The 16,919-nt window shown below is 39.3% G+C and overlaps 1 protein-coding gene across 1 annotated transcript; it reads left to right on the top strand.

Annotated features, from left to right (window-relative positions):
• The first annotated feature begins 818 nt into the window (after window positions 1-818).
• Window positions 819-12,060, top strand: stk17al (serine/threonine kinase 17a like). The gene is made up of 7 exons (XM_044099756.1): window positions 819-1,220; window positions 4,398-4,610; window positions 7,878-8,022; window positions 8,552-8,678; window positions 8,783-8,831; window positions 9,453-9,632; window positions 10,397-12,060. Exons 1-7 carry the CDS (start codon window positions 1,126-1,128, stop codon window positions 10,677-10,679), a joined length of 1,092 nt encoding a protein of 363 aa, XP_043955691.1. The 5' UTR covers window positions 819-1,125; the 3' UTR covers window positions 10,680-12,060.
• Window positions 12,061-16,919: the final 4,859 nt, after the last annotated feature.

Here is a 16,919-nt window from a genome sequence, read left to right as displayed (position 1 = left end):
GAATAGCACGTGGGAAAAAGAGTCTCACCTAAGATGATGTCAAACCAAAAGTAAGCAGGGAGAAAAGAAAACATACCAACGACAACAATAAAGAAATTTATTTTATGTTTGAATGAGATTTTTAGAATGTTTTTATAGATAAAAACTGAGTGCACAGCAAGGAATGATGAGGTGAAGACATTGTATGTGAAAGTAGGCTAAAGCAGCACAAAAACATACTACCATTCAGGAAATTCAGGCAACAGTTCACAAAGGGTCACAAAATAGGAGAACTACTTATTGAAAAAAATGTTGCCTGGTCCATTGAGCCCCTGTTTCAGATGTAATATTAAGATTGTAAGGTGAGAATTTTCTGTATGCAACACCTTGTGATGCAGGAAGTGGCACCGTGTCACAAACCTCAAATCAACTCAAACTGCACTCCAATGACCTACAGAGTCACCAGATTTTGGCTCAATAAAGCAGCGTTAGGATATGGTGGTTGAACAGGAGATTCAGACATTTGTCTGCAGCAATGAGTAGGAATCACTGCTCAGAAGTTTCAGATAACTTATATATGCCACAGTGAATGTAGGCAAACGTGAGTCACTTTTGAAAAGCTGTAAAAAAGGAACACTTTAATCTAGCTAAACTATTGACAAATTTAAACTGATATTATCTTCAGTTTAGTTTTAGTTTATATAGCAATTGTAATAAACCAAACAGTAAAAATAAGAGCCTTATGTCAGTTTACCTGCATCAATAAACACCTTGCCTCCATTCGCCAGCTGACTCCAGGGTCCGCCCAGTTTAACTAGTCATTGGCTTTGCAATGCGACGCGTCAGAAACAGGGGCTGGTTCCTAACGAGACGTTTCTTTCCCCGTGTTATAGTAGCAGCCAGACTTAGTTTACAGACACAGTCAAACACTCATGTCAGCAGCATCTACTCGGTTGGGACACAGTCAACCTGGATAGCCTCCCGGTGTTTTCACACTTATTTCTGTGACTCAAGCCCACTCGTGTTTTTTTAGTATGCGAGTTATTAGTTGAGCTGAACCGAAAATCGTGTTTTTCTTTTCACGTTTGTTGTGGAAAGGAGAGTGTTTATTTCCAAGGAGCGACTTCAGTGCCAAACTCAGCAGCAATGAACAAGAACGGGATTGTGACCGAAATCCACACGAAGATAAGAAAAGAGCCGTTCTCTGTCATTTACGAGCTGGTGGGCAAAGAACTGGGCAGGTGAGTTGTTTTTGTTGCGTATTTTGAACACATCGGCGGTGAAAATCCGTCAGCTGACTCTCTGGCAGCGTATCCTCAGGGGTCAGAGTTTGCAACAACCCATCAATAATCAAAAATCATGTAAACATTTTATATTTACTCTCTGCACGTGCTTGGAAAGCGAGTTAATTGGACATTTATTGTGCCGCATTCTGTCTCGTGAGGTAGCAGCGCTTGGCACCGGGGGCGCGCGCACTGCTAATGCGCTTTAGTGGATCTCGGCTTAACATTTCCGAACAGATTATTGTTATTATCGAATATTTTACATGCCTTATGAAGAAGAATGAACTTAAAGGGTTTAACAAACTGAAATCCTCCTCCAGATTTCTTATGTCAGCGCTGCTGTCAACATTAGAAGGACACTAGCGTAATGTTTCCTACTTATGCATTCACTGCATCACTTTGAGTGTTTCACTCTTCAGCTGTTGTAGTATGCCCACGTTTGTGGCTGAATATTGTGGTTGTAAAAGTTTGAAATCTGAGCTGCGCATCTGATTTATGCTAAATAATTGTTGTCACGGTAAATAGCAGTTTTATGCAATATGATAATCTGCAAAGCACAAATTATTGATTGTAGTGCAGACTTAAAATATGTTCTTGACAGTTTACACTTCCTGTTTCTATCAAGCCTTCATTAAATAACCTTTTTTTGTCTTTCATCCTTATGCCTATCTTTCAAGCTGAATGCAAGATTCATGTTTGTATGCTTCAATTAGATTTTGTTTTATGTAGATCTGAAGAATATATATATATATATATATATATATATATATATATATATATATATATATATTTCAATATCATTGTGCGCAATATAACATTAGGAAAGGACTGCTTACATAGGCGGATATAAAATTTCAGATTCCTCTCATTCAATTTGAAAAAAAAAAACATATCTCTTATCAAGAGCCTAGTCCCATGTGTATTGGCAGAGTTACTGTGCTAATATAGAGATTTAAGAGGGAATCTGGTTAGTCATAATCAATATCACAATTTTCAGCATTAGTATTGCAACTTCATGTTGTGTACCCTCCCTTCAGACTGTTGGTACTCTGATTGCTAGGACTGGGTCAGTTTTGCTTTCAGACTCTGATAACTGTGACACCAGCCACTGCTGGCCTCAGGTTGCCCATGAGGTACAGATTAGAGAAACCTCTAAAACTTCTTCCGCTTCTCATGATTTCAACCCAACAACATCCTGAGATCAGGCCCCATAATCGCATTAGGTGAAGGAATGTATGCAGACGCACAGCAGGAAATCAAGTGTAAAGTCTGTACATTAATTTGTTCACCACATTAGAGACAGGCGGTGTCTGTTTCAATATTTCCACACTTGCCTTCCCTTAACCATGTCCAGTTAAAGAAACCATGAGGCTCAGTGACTTTTCATTCAAGCTTTCTCATCATGCTTTAATTTATGAGATTGAGTCAAATCCAGGAACAGAAACTGCTCTTCTGCATAGGAAACGAGCATCTACAAAATGCAAGAGCTGTCATTTCACATCTGACATGAGTCAGTGACCTGCTGAGGGAGACAAAGCACAAATGCAACAGGAAGCTGATTTCTCAGTGAAAATTACCTTAATCTCTCAAGTGGAAGAAGGGGAATTAGTTTTGTGTCACTGTAAAGCTGATGGTTGATAATAATTGTTTTTAACAGATTCTGTTGGAGGATAAATCTAAAAGTTAATAGTTTTCTCTACATAATGGCAACTTTAAATGTCATGGTTTAAAAATTCCTCATACGTTTGCAGAAAATTTAAATGCATTGAGTGAAGCAAAGCTTCTGCTTGAAAAATCCCCTAAATGTTCTGTGCTTCTGAAACATGAGTGTGAACATAGCCAGCTGGAAGATGGCCTTGTTTGGTGACCTCTGACCTGCTGTCAACCTTTGAAAAGGCCTCCTGTTGCTCTTTTATGTTCCCACTTGTCACTTCTTTTCACTCCATATGTAGTTCCCAGCCCACAGATCTGAACTTGGCTAATTAAGTGTAAAAAGGCTGTGACGGCTTTCGTCTTTTTCACGCCGAACGGTGACACATCACCATTCTGTGTGTCTGGTTAACTGCACAAGAGATGAAGAGTCTGTGCCTCCCAGCAGCCCGGATTAGAGCCAAAACAGAGCTCAGCCAGAAGAGTTGCTTTTTTTGGTCAGGCGCATAGTGGTCTTGGGTTAAAACTGTGTGGGAATTTGTCTGAAACCATGCTGACGGGTGTTTTCATTTATATTCAGTCCTGCTCTTCAACTTTTCACATTCAACTCTGTTTTCCCTGAGACTCAGAGTTCTTCCTTGGACATAGATGTTTACAGTGTAGTGTGCTAGTGTCCACTTTTTTGGATGCTTTTAACACTCCAACAGACCTAGAGCAAATTAACCACTGTCTGACCAGGGTCTGGTGGGTGGCCCTGGTCTGGAGGCTGCTGTTTTTAGCTGACTGGTCAGCTTTTGTATCACTTGTCAAAGGAGAATCAGTGTCTCGCTAAGGGTCTGGGTGGAGACATCAACACTAATCCATTTGTCTCTGCTGCTGTCAGCTGGGAAGAAAGGGAAGTGGACAAGGCCTTATTATCAGCGTGGGAGGGGACGGCTGGTAATTGTGTCAGTTTGACACTTGGTGGCAATTTTGCACACATCGGACATCCTGCCGCAGCCGTGGGTGACCCTTAGTACCTTCTGTGACTTCATGTGCTGAAAAAGTTATCTCAGAATTTATTTTACTATCATTCAGTTGGGCGTTTCCTATTTTTATTATTTGGATTTCCAGCAACTTGATTGTTGCATCTTCGTTGTACTTATACACTTATCAGGTCCTTGCCCACTTTCAGCAGCACTTGCCAAATGTTTTAGGCTTATCTGCCTCTTGTCAGAGCCTTCTGAAGACTAAAGGCAAGGGAGGAGAATAAGAAAGTTCAACTGAACATCTGATTCCACCCTCTTAGCAGAGCACAACAGCATTCAGTGACAGTCTGTGCGTTCAAATGATGCTTCTGAACAGCCTTATCTTTGTGTCAGTCCATAACAGTTCCTTTTGTCAGGCATAAATTCATAACCTGCTTCATCAGAAACAGTCGCTCATTGTCATTTGTCTGTCTCTTTGCTAATCACTCCCTTCATATCTCCCCTTTTTGGTTCCCAGGGGAAAATTTGCTGTGGTAAAGAAATGCACTGAGAAGGCAACGGGAAAGCAGTATGCTGCCAAGTTTCTGCGAAAGAGACGAAAGGGAGCAGACTGCCGCATGGACATCTTCAACGAGATAGCAGTGCTGGAGCTGGCCAAGGCCAACCCATATGTGGTGGGACTGCACGAGGTCTATGAAACCAACTCCGAAATTATCCTCGTTCTGGAATGGTAAGTCAGCACTTTTAAACTGTCTGAAAAATGCAGAAACACTACTTAAGTGTTTCTGTTTGCAAACAAAGTCGGCCCTCCTTGTTCTACTGGTGATGAGAAGGATGCTATAGTAATTTCCTCAATAATTCATCATTTCGGAAAAACTGCAATCTAATGATGCTGCTTTTCATCACTTAAGATCAGAAAATCTCTTAATTGTCGGCCAACAAAAGCATCCTTTGTCTGGTTGCTCACCCAGTTTTTAGTTGATGTGAAAGATTTTCTTTTTTTAGTTGATTTTTACATCAGAGTACATTTTGTCATGCAACATCCTGTGCTTTGCATGGGCATAGCTTCTGGGTTTTCTTGTGAATAGAGACACGTGTCTAATGTGCAGTCTTGAGTTATTGTTGCATACAGTCTGCCTTATATGGAAATTCTCTGTGGTTATTCGCTCTTCCTGCTTTACCATATCAGGTTCTTGCTTGAGCAGATGACAGGAACTGTCACTTAAACGCTAATGTTGCAAAAGTGCATGTAGAGTTCTGTGAGTAAACTACTCATTTAAAATTTGCTGATCAGTGCTTAAGGTAATGTTCTGCCCTCGACTACACATGGGAACTAGCCAGACATTGTCACTAAAACAGAGGAATCCTATTGGTTGTCTGGTTGTTGACTGTTATGACTGAATGATGTAAGATGTAAATGCCCCTTGGCTGCTACGGTGACATTGTGCAATTAGAATTTGGAAAGGCTGCTTAGTGGACAAATTACCTCATTTGACTCATTAGAGAATGCTAACGTACCTTTTTACAGTACTGCTCAGTGACCAAACTGAAGACCTCACTGGTCATTCCCATCCCAGACTTGAAATGCTCCTGCAGAACAAACGCTGCTCTGTGGTAGCATTTTACTACTTGAATCAAGTGTGAAAGGGGAAGTAACACCACAGTTTAACTCTCCATGACTGCAGAGAAAACATAATAGTAGGTCAGTTAGCATGGGTCCTCAGTTGCTCTTACTGCACACGAACATTATCATAATACTCAGCAGCAGGGCTTTTAAATGTCAGACACCATCGCCTCCCTTGCACACGAGGCGTCAAACTTGCTGTAACACTAAAGGTGAAACCCATAAACCAGTTCGAAGCTGCATCTCTGAAGTCTCTAACCTCATTTTCAAGAATTGTAAATCATTTTCCATTTCCTGTGGCTCTAAATGTTAGCGTGAAGCGAGACTTCCAGAAGTTGCACAGCCCCATGCTTGTTTAAGATGTCATGCATGAACGCATGCACACGTCACAGCCACAACCACATCCGTGCCAATGACAAAGAAATGGCAAAGGCTGATTTCTGATAACCTGAAAATGCAAGCTTCGATGTGTCAGTTTCAAAGAAACATGCAGCAAGATGATGACACATTTTACAGACTCACTTTGATGACAAATGAGTTCTCAAAGGTACTTTTAGCCACTAGATCTCCCAGTCATAGTGACATAGCTTTTCATTTCCTTTACTTGTTGTGCACATGCCTAAAACTTTATTATGAGGTTGTTTTTTTTTTTCCAAATCACGCACACTTAAACTAATTATAGTAGCTTAAGGATGTTAAATATACATTGCTTCAGTCTCTTATTTCTTAAAAAGTAAAACCTTTCATATTTCCTTTAAATGGTCTCCTGTTTTTTTTTTCTTTCTTAAATGTCAGTATGACATAACACCGACCTCACTGGACTTCAACTGAACCATTACCAACACAAAGGATTGTCCAGGAAAGTCATCCAACTGTAAGGTTATCCTTGGTGACACTGGTTGGCAGGGTGCTGACGTAAATGAGTGCCCAAGCTCAGTGGTCCGCCAACATTGGCTGTAATGAAATGGCTTCTGCTGCAGATTATGGCAGAGTTTGTTTTGTCTTAACAAAGATAATGACTTATTTTCCTCTGTATCTTTACCTCATTATTGAAATTGACTTCAGGCCAGGTCTATGTCCTTTTACACATTTTCCCACTGAGTTAGTCATTTTACTCCCAAAACAACATCGAATGCGTTTAATACCTTTCTTGGAAAGAAGGAAAACAAAGCGTTCTTGGTTAAAACACGTTGTCTCTATTGAATTTAAACAAAACAGACTATATCGAGATAGCAAATTCCTAGATGGTTCTCTGCTGACAGTTTAATGAAGGCAGCAAAGCACTTTGTCCTTTCTGGTGCTTAGCTGTTTGAACAGACTTTGGAAGTGCTTGCAGGAGAAATGAATGATGACAGATTTAAGCTTAGTTTTGGAAACTGTGAGTCGGGAAGGAAAAAGGTGTGCTTCTTGCCACTGAAGTCAAAAATATTCAGTGAAATTGAAGCATAAAGACTGGAATTGCATCCAGTTGGTGTAGAAATGAAACAAATGTCAGAGTAAACAGTTTAGCTACTTTGAGAACCTTCATTATTTATGGAGGTAGGATGCTTGTTGATACAGTTGGAATCAATAAACAGTTTATGAATGGTCATGATATGTTATTTTGCAATTTTTTAAAAAACGTGGAGGCCTAGAAAGAGACAAGAAAATTATGGTTATGTAACATCGTGCCCAGGGCTTGCTCCCAAAGCTTTCCCTCTGAGGATGAAAAGTATGTGTGCCTTCTAAATCCCCAGCACATGGTTGTAGTTTCTTTTTTTTGGGGAGGGGAGACCTTTCAGCTTGAGGCTCTGATTTGACTGATCTTGGGCATCTAACATAAATCTACTATGACTCCACTACTTAACTGTGTTGCACAAGAACACCAAGAACCGTCAGGAATCTGACCATTTCTGCCTTGAAAACTTTGAGTCCAAAATTATTTATTTAGCAAACAATTCAGCAATTTTGCAGGCTGAGGTTACCCTATCCTCTCTTTATGACGTCATACATGTTTAATATAATTTCCTTTTGTATTCACCAATGTTCTAGGCTTTGATTAGTTTTGCATTGTTGGCCTCTGCTCCTTCCTCCTATTTTACTAAACTCAATAGCTATATATCAGGCTGTAATAGATCTTATCACAGCCTCTTAGCTCATGTAACATTCTTATCTCAATCATTTTTTCTAAGAGTAGGAAGGTACAATCACAGGCAGAAATGTTATTGATTTATGTTCAGTCCTCCTGTATGTGTAGATGTGGACGAACTTTGATCTTTAAAACCAAAGTACAGTAATGAATACATCTTTTGCAGAAATGTATGTTTCTTTATGTTGCTGGTAACTAATGTGATTAATTTATTCTGATGTTTCCATCTTGTGCTGTCGCTGCAGTGCTGCAGGTGGGGAGATCTTTGACCAGTGCGTGGCCGATAACGACGAAGCCTTCACAGAGAAAGATGTGATACGACTAGCCAAGCAGATCCTGAATGGAGTCGCCTTCCTGCATCGAAACAATGTTGTCCATCTGGATCTGAAAGTAAGGACACAATTCCTAGGACACGGGAGGACAAATTATGCCCTTGAGGCGCACAATGAGAAAGAGGGTTTTTCTGTTATGCAACCAGAGCTCATTCGGTGTGTAGTGACTGTGTTCCTTTGAGGAATGAGTTCAGTGGTCTTAACATAGCTATTATGTTTAGTTCAATGCATTCAACCTTTTTTTGGTTCCTTACAAAACCACACATTCATTGAACATTACCACTTACCCACCCCCAGAAGTAGACTCAGTTGTATGCACGCTTTGATTTTTCCAACCTCTTAACAAGCCTAGTGGTGTAGCCAAGAGGAGCCCAGTAGGCTCAGTGAATGATCTAAGATCAGAACAGCAACCTGTAAGCTAATGAACTACACCCTAATCTTGTCACGAGTGTCTAGCCAGAATAACTTGAAATCATTCACACTGACAGCTGATGACGCCGGCTGTGAAAGCTCAGGCCACTTCAAGTGTGTATATATAGTCATTATGTAACAGAACTTTGCCTAATCTTTGTGTGTTTTCTCTCCAGCCCCAGAACATCTTGTTGACCAGTGCCAAACCCCTGGGGGATATTCGTATTGTGGACTTTGGCCTGTCCAGAAGGATGGACAAGATCGCAGAAGTCAGGGAGATTCTGGGTACCCCAGAATATGTGGGTGAGTTCTGGTTTCAGCTTTTACATTCTCAGATTCGCATGAATCTTTTCACATTTGAGGGCTCATAATTCATGACTAATTAGGTTTGTGCTTCTCATTTCTAGCACCAGAAATCCTGAACTATGAACCCATCAGCATTGCTACGGACATGTGGTAAGGCTGCTACTTTGCTATTTATTTTAATATAATAGATTACATAAATCACTGATTCAACATGAATAAAATAATTAGAACATTGTCTGACTTGCAAGTCAAAGAAGTAATACAGTCATTCGATTAGGGTTTGTTTTTAATGCCATAGGCTATTAGCCTTCGAAGGCTGAACGTTTTTAAACCCCTGCCATACAACAACTGGATTTGGATACAAAATGACTGGCTATTAGATGACGGGTTGAAAAATACAATTTAATTATGATTTTTCTTTTCTTAGAAGGCTAAATGTCCAAGCTTAAAGTTGGAAAAATCATTAGAATAATTGTAAAATCCAATATGGCTGCCTTGTACATAAAACTTTGTAAAAAAATGTCACAAAATAGTTTTATTTGCACTTTTAGCAGTTTGCTGTTTTGATGTTTCAAAATAGAGGAAAATAAGTTGGTATTAGCAGTAGTGTTTAGTTTAGACATCATTTTGCAAATTCCTCTGTGTTTGTTATCAACATGGTTAGGATCATGGCTCAAAGGAAGTCAGGCAGATTAGTCATTGTGAATTGTGTGAAACCATCTAAGAAGACACCTTTGCCCCATAACATCCGCCTTCCTCTTTCTTTTCCAGGAGTATTGGGGTCCTGATCTACGTCATGCTGACGGGCGAGTCTCCATTTCTGGGTGATGACAAGCAGGAGACATTCCTCAACATTTCCCAAGTCAATGTAGATTATTCACAGGACACGTTTGAAGGGATCTCCTCCCTGGCAGTTGACTTTATCAAGTCCTTATTGGTGAAAAACCCCAGGTGAGGATTTTATTTGGAAACAATTAATTTTTTCATATGTATGAATGTGTTTTATTCCTTTCCTTTAGACGTACTGTTGGTCTGGCTTCCTTGAATTGAGAGTGGCAGATTTGCTCTAAGGCAAAATAAGAATTGAAAATATTCCTTGGTTGTGCAATTGACTTAAAGATCAAGAAATCAATGATCTCCTTCTATCTGCATCACCTTAAATGGATTTTCACACCAAGGAAGTGAGTCATGTTCACAACCAGCAGTACTACATGCGTGTGGTCATGTGATTCATGTTACTGTGGCACAAATTAATTTCTTCCTTCTGCAAATTGCAACTGCAAACTTGCTTCATTTACAGAAAAATGTTCAAGTCTGTTGGAAAAAAAAGAAAAAGTTTTGATTAACCTCACTTCTACCCTAATTAGACTGCTCCAGCAAAGAGGCCTTCATTTGCAGCTATAATTTGTCTGTCTCACGGCCAAAGCCACAATCTTGAGTCAGTGTCATTTAATTGCAAAAGATTAGCGGTTGCAATAGGGAGGGGAGATGCAAGTTTTTCTTATGATTTTGGATCTTAATAAGACAAAGGGAACAACATTTTTTAGAGCTGAAAGTACTGTTTATGTGGTTTTGGCGAAAACAGTGATAGAAAAGGAACATACCCGACGTCTGAGAGAATTGATTGAATTCGAAAGACCCAGGCCATCAAATGATTATACAAACTGTTTGGGAATTTCCACTCATCCACAGTGTTATTGTGTTTGTGTGCACAGGAAGAGAGCCACGGCAGAAGAATGTCTCAATCACCCCTGGCTGAACCCCCTCTCCCCCTCCCACTCTCACCTCCACGCGATGTCTGCCTCCTCGCTCGACGAGCCCGAGATGAGCCAGTCGGAATCGGAGCCTGAGAGCCCGGCTCCTTCCCCGGAGCTGGCCTTTGAATCCTTCCTCATATGCCCAGTTCAGGGCGAGCTGAAGACTGGCCGCCATGCCTTCTCCTTCAGCGAGCCTCCTTTCCGCACGCGGTCCGAAATAAAGCAGGAGCTGATATGCTGACCCAAGTTTCACTTGCAGTGAGAGACGAGATGGATCCAAACTGAACGGAGCAGAGGCTGAGGAGCCAGTGAGCCTGCAGCTTCAGGGGCCATGCTCTGCGGCTGCTTTACGCCTGGCTGCCTTTACTGCTGTGATGTCTGTAAGCTGAGCTGTATGTGGCTTCGTACCTCTGCCTGTTTTTGTGTGACTGTGCTTTTGAACGGATTTGGAAAAACTGCGCTGCAGGAAAAGCATTTGAGGACAGATGAAGCAGAAAAAATGTGGGAGATGACACACGAGGACATTGTTGCATGACTGCACTGCTGCCTTAAGAGTGACAGAACTGAACTTGGCTGCACACTGTCCCCTGCACTGGTTACTTTTTACCTATCCAGCCAGTTGGACTGGGTTGCAGTTCTTTAGTTCTTTGCGCATCAGAATAATTTATCCCTCTGTTGACTTGTAAATACTTTCTCTGTAATCCTCTGAAGACGGTAAAGAACTGAAAACCTGGTTCTATTTAAAGAAAAAAAAAAGGAAATGCAACAGAGGGCAGCACCTATGCTGAAGCCAGACATTAAATGTTGTTTTTTTATGTTTATTTATGTTTGACTCATCTTGCCTCATCCCCTTAATATTCAAGCCACATAAATGCTTGAGATTAAGGCTGATATAGTAGCATTCTTATTTTTTAAGACAATCTTGAGCACTTTTTTATTTTGTTTGTTGAATTAAAGGCTCATGAAGCATAATCCACTGTTGCACAGTGTACTGTACAAATAAACTGTTTTTCATTCCTATGTTTTTGCCATGTGACCTGAATATAATGTGCCATGTTTTTTTTGTTGTTGTTGTTGTTTTCAGCCACTCTTGTTAAATTCAGTTCAACCTTATATTTTGGACTTTTGCGCAGGTTGCACAAGATGTTTTGTACCCCCATGGAAGGTTCCTTCTAGATTCATGCTTTTTGTCCAAGAAAGAGGAAACCGTAGAAGTCTGAGAGCATCTGACGGATTATTTAATTTGTTATATATATATATTAAAAAAACTTAACAACACAATCTGTATTTGTATAAATATGTGATTCCTGTCTTCAGATTTTTTGGGAGCAGAGAAATCAGAAAGCATTTCTCAAAACTAAGAAAGTACTAAAATGTATATTGTGAGCTGTGAGAATTAATCTGAAAAAGAAAAACAATTTTCTACCAGTTGTCAACATTTAGCATCAAAACAATATTCCTTTTTCTACAGTAACTTAGATTCATTCCTGTTTTCCTTTTTGAATTTCAGAAAGGTTTGCACTTGTCCTTGTGGACATCATGTTAATATAAATATGTTTGTTTATGGCATGCATTGCAAAATGTACTAAGAAAAAAGAAAATACATGTGCTTTTGTATCAAACACTGTTGTCGTATACTTATTAAAATAGAACTACATTTAATCTTCAATTAACTAAAGAATTGAAGCACCTTATTTGTATAGGACAGAGGTCATCAACCTTTACAATTCAGAGCCATTTTTTTCTCTTGCTTCTACTGCATTACATTTATCTTGTAAAAACCCCTTTGATTAAACATAGCTTATAAATTTTTATACATGTAATTCATCCATCCATCCATCTTCCGCTTATCCGGGGTCGGGTCGCGGGGGTAGCAGCTACAGAAGGGAGGCCCAGACTTCCCTCTCCCCAGCCACTTGTTCCAGCTCCACCAGGGGAACCCCAAGGCGTTCCCAGGCCAGCCGAGAGACATAGTCCCTCCAGCGTGTCCTGGGTCTTCCCCGGGGCCTCCTCCCGGTGGGACGTACCAGGGAGGTGTCCAGGAGGCATCCTGACCAGATGTCCGAGCCACCTCAACTTGCTCCTCTCGATGTGAAGGAGCAGCGGCTCTATATTTATTTGTCTTGGAACTGAAATTTTGCATATATATTTTCTTGAATTAGACATTCAACACAACTAGCACGTGATTTTGATGTCAAAAACATTACAACATTAAAAGAACTCTTTGTAGAGAGAATAGAGCGGAATTGCAGAGAGAGGCAATGGTTAGGCTAGGCTAACTCTAAAATGTCTAATGCCTTAGAAAACTTGCTATTAGACTTTTTATTACTTTTACATCAAAATAATGCTCAGTTTGCTCTGTATTAATTAGCCCAACATATTGGGAACCACTCTGGAGAGACTAAAGAGACAAGTGCACATCGACAGCTTCAGGTCACAGACTTGTAGACAGCATAGGACATTTTCTATAGTGCCAAAATAAGTGTGCACAGCACTGATGTCATCATAGAGAAGAAAAAATAGAGGTGTAAATGTCTGTAACCTGATCAAAACAGATCTCTTAAAAAAAAGTCTCACATTTCTTGTTTCTAGGTTCTCTAACTTCCTTCCACAGTCCAAAATCATCACTGTTAAATTAGTTGGTTACCCAAATAAGTCCTTAGTTACTTATGAGTTTGTGCATGCCTGGTTACGGGTTCTGTGTTGCCTTTTCATAATTTAGTGGCCTGACTAGGGTGCACCGTGACTCTCACCCAGTCATCACTGGAGACAGGCAGACAACTGGTAGCTGTAGAGATCTGTAGTCGGGTATAGTCTTAGTGCTAAGTCTGCAAAATTAGATGAAACATGAAAATACAAGCAGAGATCTGCACCTGCAGGAAGACATGCCATTACACATTTCACTAGATCACACTATATAACTGAGGTGGGGGTTTATGTGAGAGCACACAAGCACCAGAGATATGCTATAAAATACCTCAGTTTGCCCTCCTTTGAAAATGAATAAAAATTAAGATAGATAAGTAAGTAAACATTCTTTAAAAACTTCATCAGGTGATTGAAATCAAAGTCTGTATTGAATTTCAGTACATTTTCCAACAAACATAACTGTGTGAGGTTTGGACTAAGATGAGCTAAATCCTTCCTTGCTACTTTGGCATCATTACTTGTGCTATCAGAAACAAAATGATGATAAATTCTTTGAAAAGGAAAAGGAAAAACTCAAATTCTCAGACTTTTTATCTAGCATCTAAATTTTGTGTTTCCATCTGTTGCTTCTATTTAATTGCAAAGGAAAAATGTCTGGAAGAGGCTCCCAACACATAAATTTATGAGGTGTTTAACAATCTTGACATGATTTTACAAGGAAACAGGAGAAAATCTTCCTTCTGGAATGCACTTTTATAGTAAACGTGTTTGTAAGTAAAGCATTTTACACATTTATTGGCACCTCCGGCAAAAGGTGTGTTAAAAACTATCCAAAACATTTTAATTTCAGTAGCACAATCTTACACTGAGCATTTTAGAGAAGCGGCTCATTTAACAAGCTAAATGAGCCGCAGAAGAAGAAATGTTCACATTAAAAATATGATACAACACAACAACTGGTGAATAAATGTTACTGAACCAGCTTCATATTCTTCTTTCTTTTAAAGAATGATCTAAACATTCTAGTTTCCTGCAGTTTTCAGACTCATCAAAACAGTAAAAGCAAGAGAACATGCCCTCTAGCAAGGTAGATGCATGTTGCAGTTTGTAACTCAAGATAAGGCTGCAAGAAAACATTTACGTACTCACCGAAACTCAGTCTATGGTTAAAAAATTGAAAGAACAAGTCAAAACAACTGGAACTGTGATCTTCAAGTCTAATCAGGGAGTTAATCTTGCCACCTCACAGAGTGAAAGGAATGGTAAAAGAAGGAGAGAGATTAATCTAGGACTGTAGAAAACTGCATCTGATTTTTCTGGTGGAGAAAATTTTCTCAAGAAAGTGGAATTACATTAAAGATTTTATACACATCTTCACCGATGGGGAGGATGCTGTAGATCTTCCCCAAACATCAGGCCAAACATTCGATCCAATGTTTGGCCTTTTGACAGCTTTAACTGAGTCAAAAAAAGTCTTCTGGACAAAAAAATGTAATGGTCTTTGGTGTTCTTAAAGAAGCTGATCCTCTTTCTGTACTCAGGGCACCTAAGCAGAAACTAAAACTTCACCTTATGTTCATAAAATATCCCAAGAGATTTGCATCAGCAAGCAGGAATTCAACCTTATTTTGATCTTAAACATGGGAAGCCCCAATAAGTACAAGAACAGAAGTAATATGCTGCATGCTACATGAACTAGTCATTGTTCTAGCATAGACTTTATCTTAAAAGGATAACTGACGTTCTAATCTTTATTGTTTGTCTCAACTTGCCTTCCTGTGTGTTTGGCTCTTACTGCTGAAAGACAAGGGAGATCTCAACCCCAAACACACAGCTCTGGTCGGCTTTGCTCGTAAAGCATCTGTTTTTCGAGTCAACATACCTATTTACAGAATCTGAGTATCACAGAGGGGAAAAAAAATGTTGCTCTCTTGGGCCAGACTTCCATAAATATCCAACAGCTTCTCTGAACAGGAAATGCCAGCATCCTTTAAAGAGGAAGCAGCAGTAATACTTAGGTAGCAAAGCTTCTTTCTCTTTCATGTTTACTTGTGTCAGGTTTAACAATATCAGAGCCTGAATTCTTGCTTTAATGCACTCTTCCTCCTGTTTTCGGCTCTGAGTTGCTTCAGCAGTGCTGCAGCCAATAAGGAGAAAGCCGAACTTCCTGCAGGGTCCTAATCTGGTGGCTCTTTGCTGGATGGGCTGCTTCCCCTGTAGAAAATCCTGCTGTTGCATGGAGCTGAGGAATGCCAGAAATGTTCATAACTGGCCTCCTTTCTTCATCTTTTTTTTTAAAACTGTGTCCTTTATGCCTTCCTTCCCTCTGCATCTCTTCCATGTGAGGTTTGTTTTCTCAGCAGCAGATGGTATTGTTTCCATTCTGCTTCCACACACAAACAGATGCGGTTACAGAAGAGGCTCACTTAGCCACTCTTTCTTAGAAAACTCGGATATAAGATGACCAATAGAAAATTATTTATAACAGATGTAGCCACAGTTTGTCTGATACTTGCATGTGCAGCAAAGTCTGGGTTTGTGATATAAAAAAAAACAAAAACAAAAAAACTTGGCTCATGAAGATTCAACAAATCCCACTATGCATTTTAACCAGATATGCTGCTTTAGTCAGATTCTTTGGACTAAAATTAAAAGTATTTGTGTTGTTTTAAAGTGACACTGATGTGAGAAACTAAAAAGTCCAGGGGTCTGTATTGGGTCAAGATAACATTAATATACAAAGATTATTCCCTTATAAAGTATTAGAAGTAAAGTTTTTTTTTTTTTTGTTTTATTTCATACTAATTGCACCTGTTAGGGTTGGTCTGGGTGAAGCTCTTACATAACAGTTTCAGGTCAGGTATCATCATAACTTTAATCAAACATTTGTTTATGTAAATCTCTTTCCTTCGTCATAGTCAAATAATAAAACACATTTGGGTGGATGATAAGAAGGCTTTAAGAAAAAGAAAGAGCATTGCTGAAATGTTATTTTACATGCACTATCACAAAGAATAAAGTAAATATGACTTAAACATGTTTTTACTAAGTGTTAGGAATGGCTATGCACATCTGTTGTTACCTTTGGTATAGCTCTGCCTCGTCTAATATTCTTTGTAACTTCCTCTATGTACACATGAGGACAAAATACGTTCCGGAATATCAACTTGGTTTTATTAAAGATATGTGACGTTGTCAGCTCTGATCACATTTTAAATGGAAGTCAGTTTTCTCAGAAACCCGTTAATGATCCGATTTTATTTTTTATTACCATAAAAATTGTGAGCCCAGATCTATGTAGGCGTTTTTTTCCCCTAAGTTCTGGTTCAGGTTTTCGCCTTATATCTGCTCTACTTGCTATCTCTCAAGCTTAGTCACATTATCTCTAGATCACTTTCTGTGCACCGGTTTTCTTGGAAACTTCCCTTTAATCTTGCATGATGGGAAATTCCTTTATACCTGTGTTCCTGCACGGTGACATTGTCACTATAAGGAGGATTTTAATAGCGAAGTATTAAGAAAACAAGTGTGTTTTTCTCTAACAATTCCTCCTTATTTTCTTTTCAATTATCTGCCAGATAAACACATCATTAAATCACAAATTTAAATTTAAAAGATAGTGTGATTTCTACTAATTTATTTATTCGCTACTACAATTCAGGGTGCAAAATGGTATTTCTATGAAGAAATTTTCTGTTTTTTTATAAATATTAGTCAGCCAAGATAATATTTAAACTGTTAAATAAGTCTTGGACTACATTTCACTATTGTTAATGTAAAGGCTTCGACTCAGACTTTTGAAGCACTAAAAATAATTGGTATTACTGCAGCA

This window comes from Gambusia affinis, linkage group LG19 (assembly GCF_019740435.1).
Source record: "Gambusia affinis linkage group LG19, SWU_Gaff_1.0, whole genome shotgun sequence".
NCBI lineage: Eukaryota > Metazoa > Chordata > Actinopteri > Cyprinodontiformes > Poeciliidae > Gambusia > Gambusia affinis.
The sequence above is the reverse complement of the archived record's forward strand: the minus strand, read 5'-3'. Positions and strand labels throughout refer to the sequence as shown.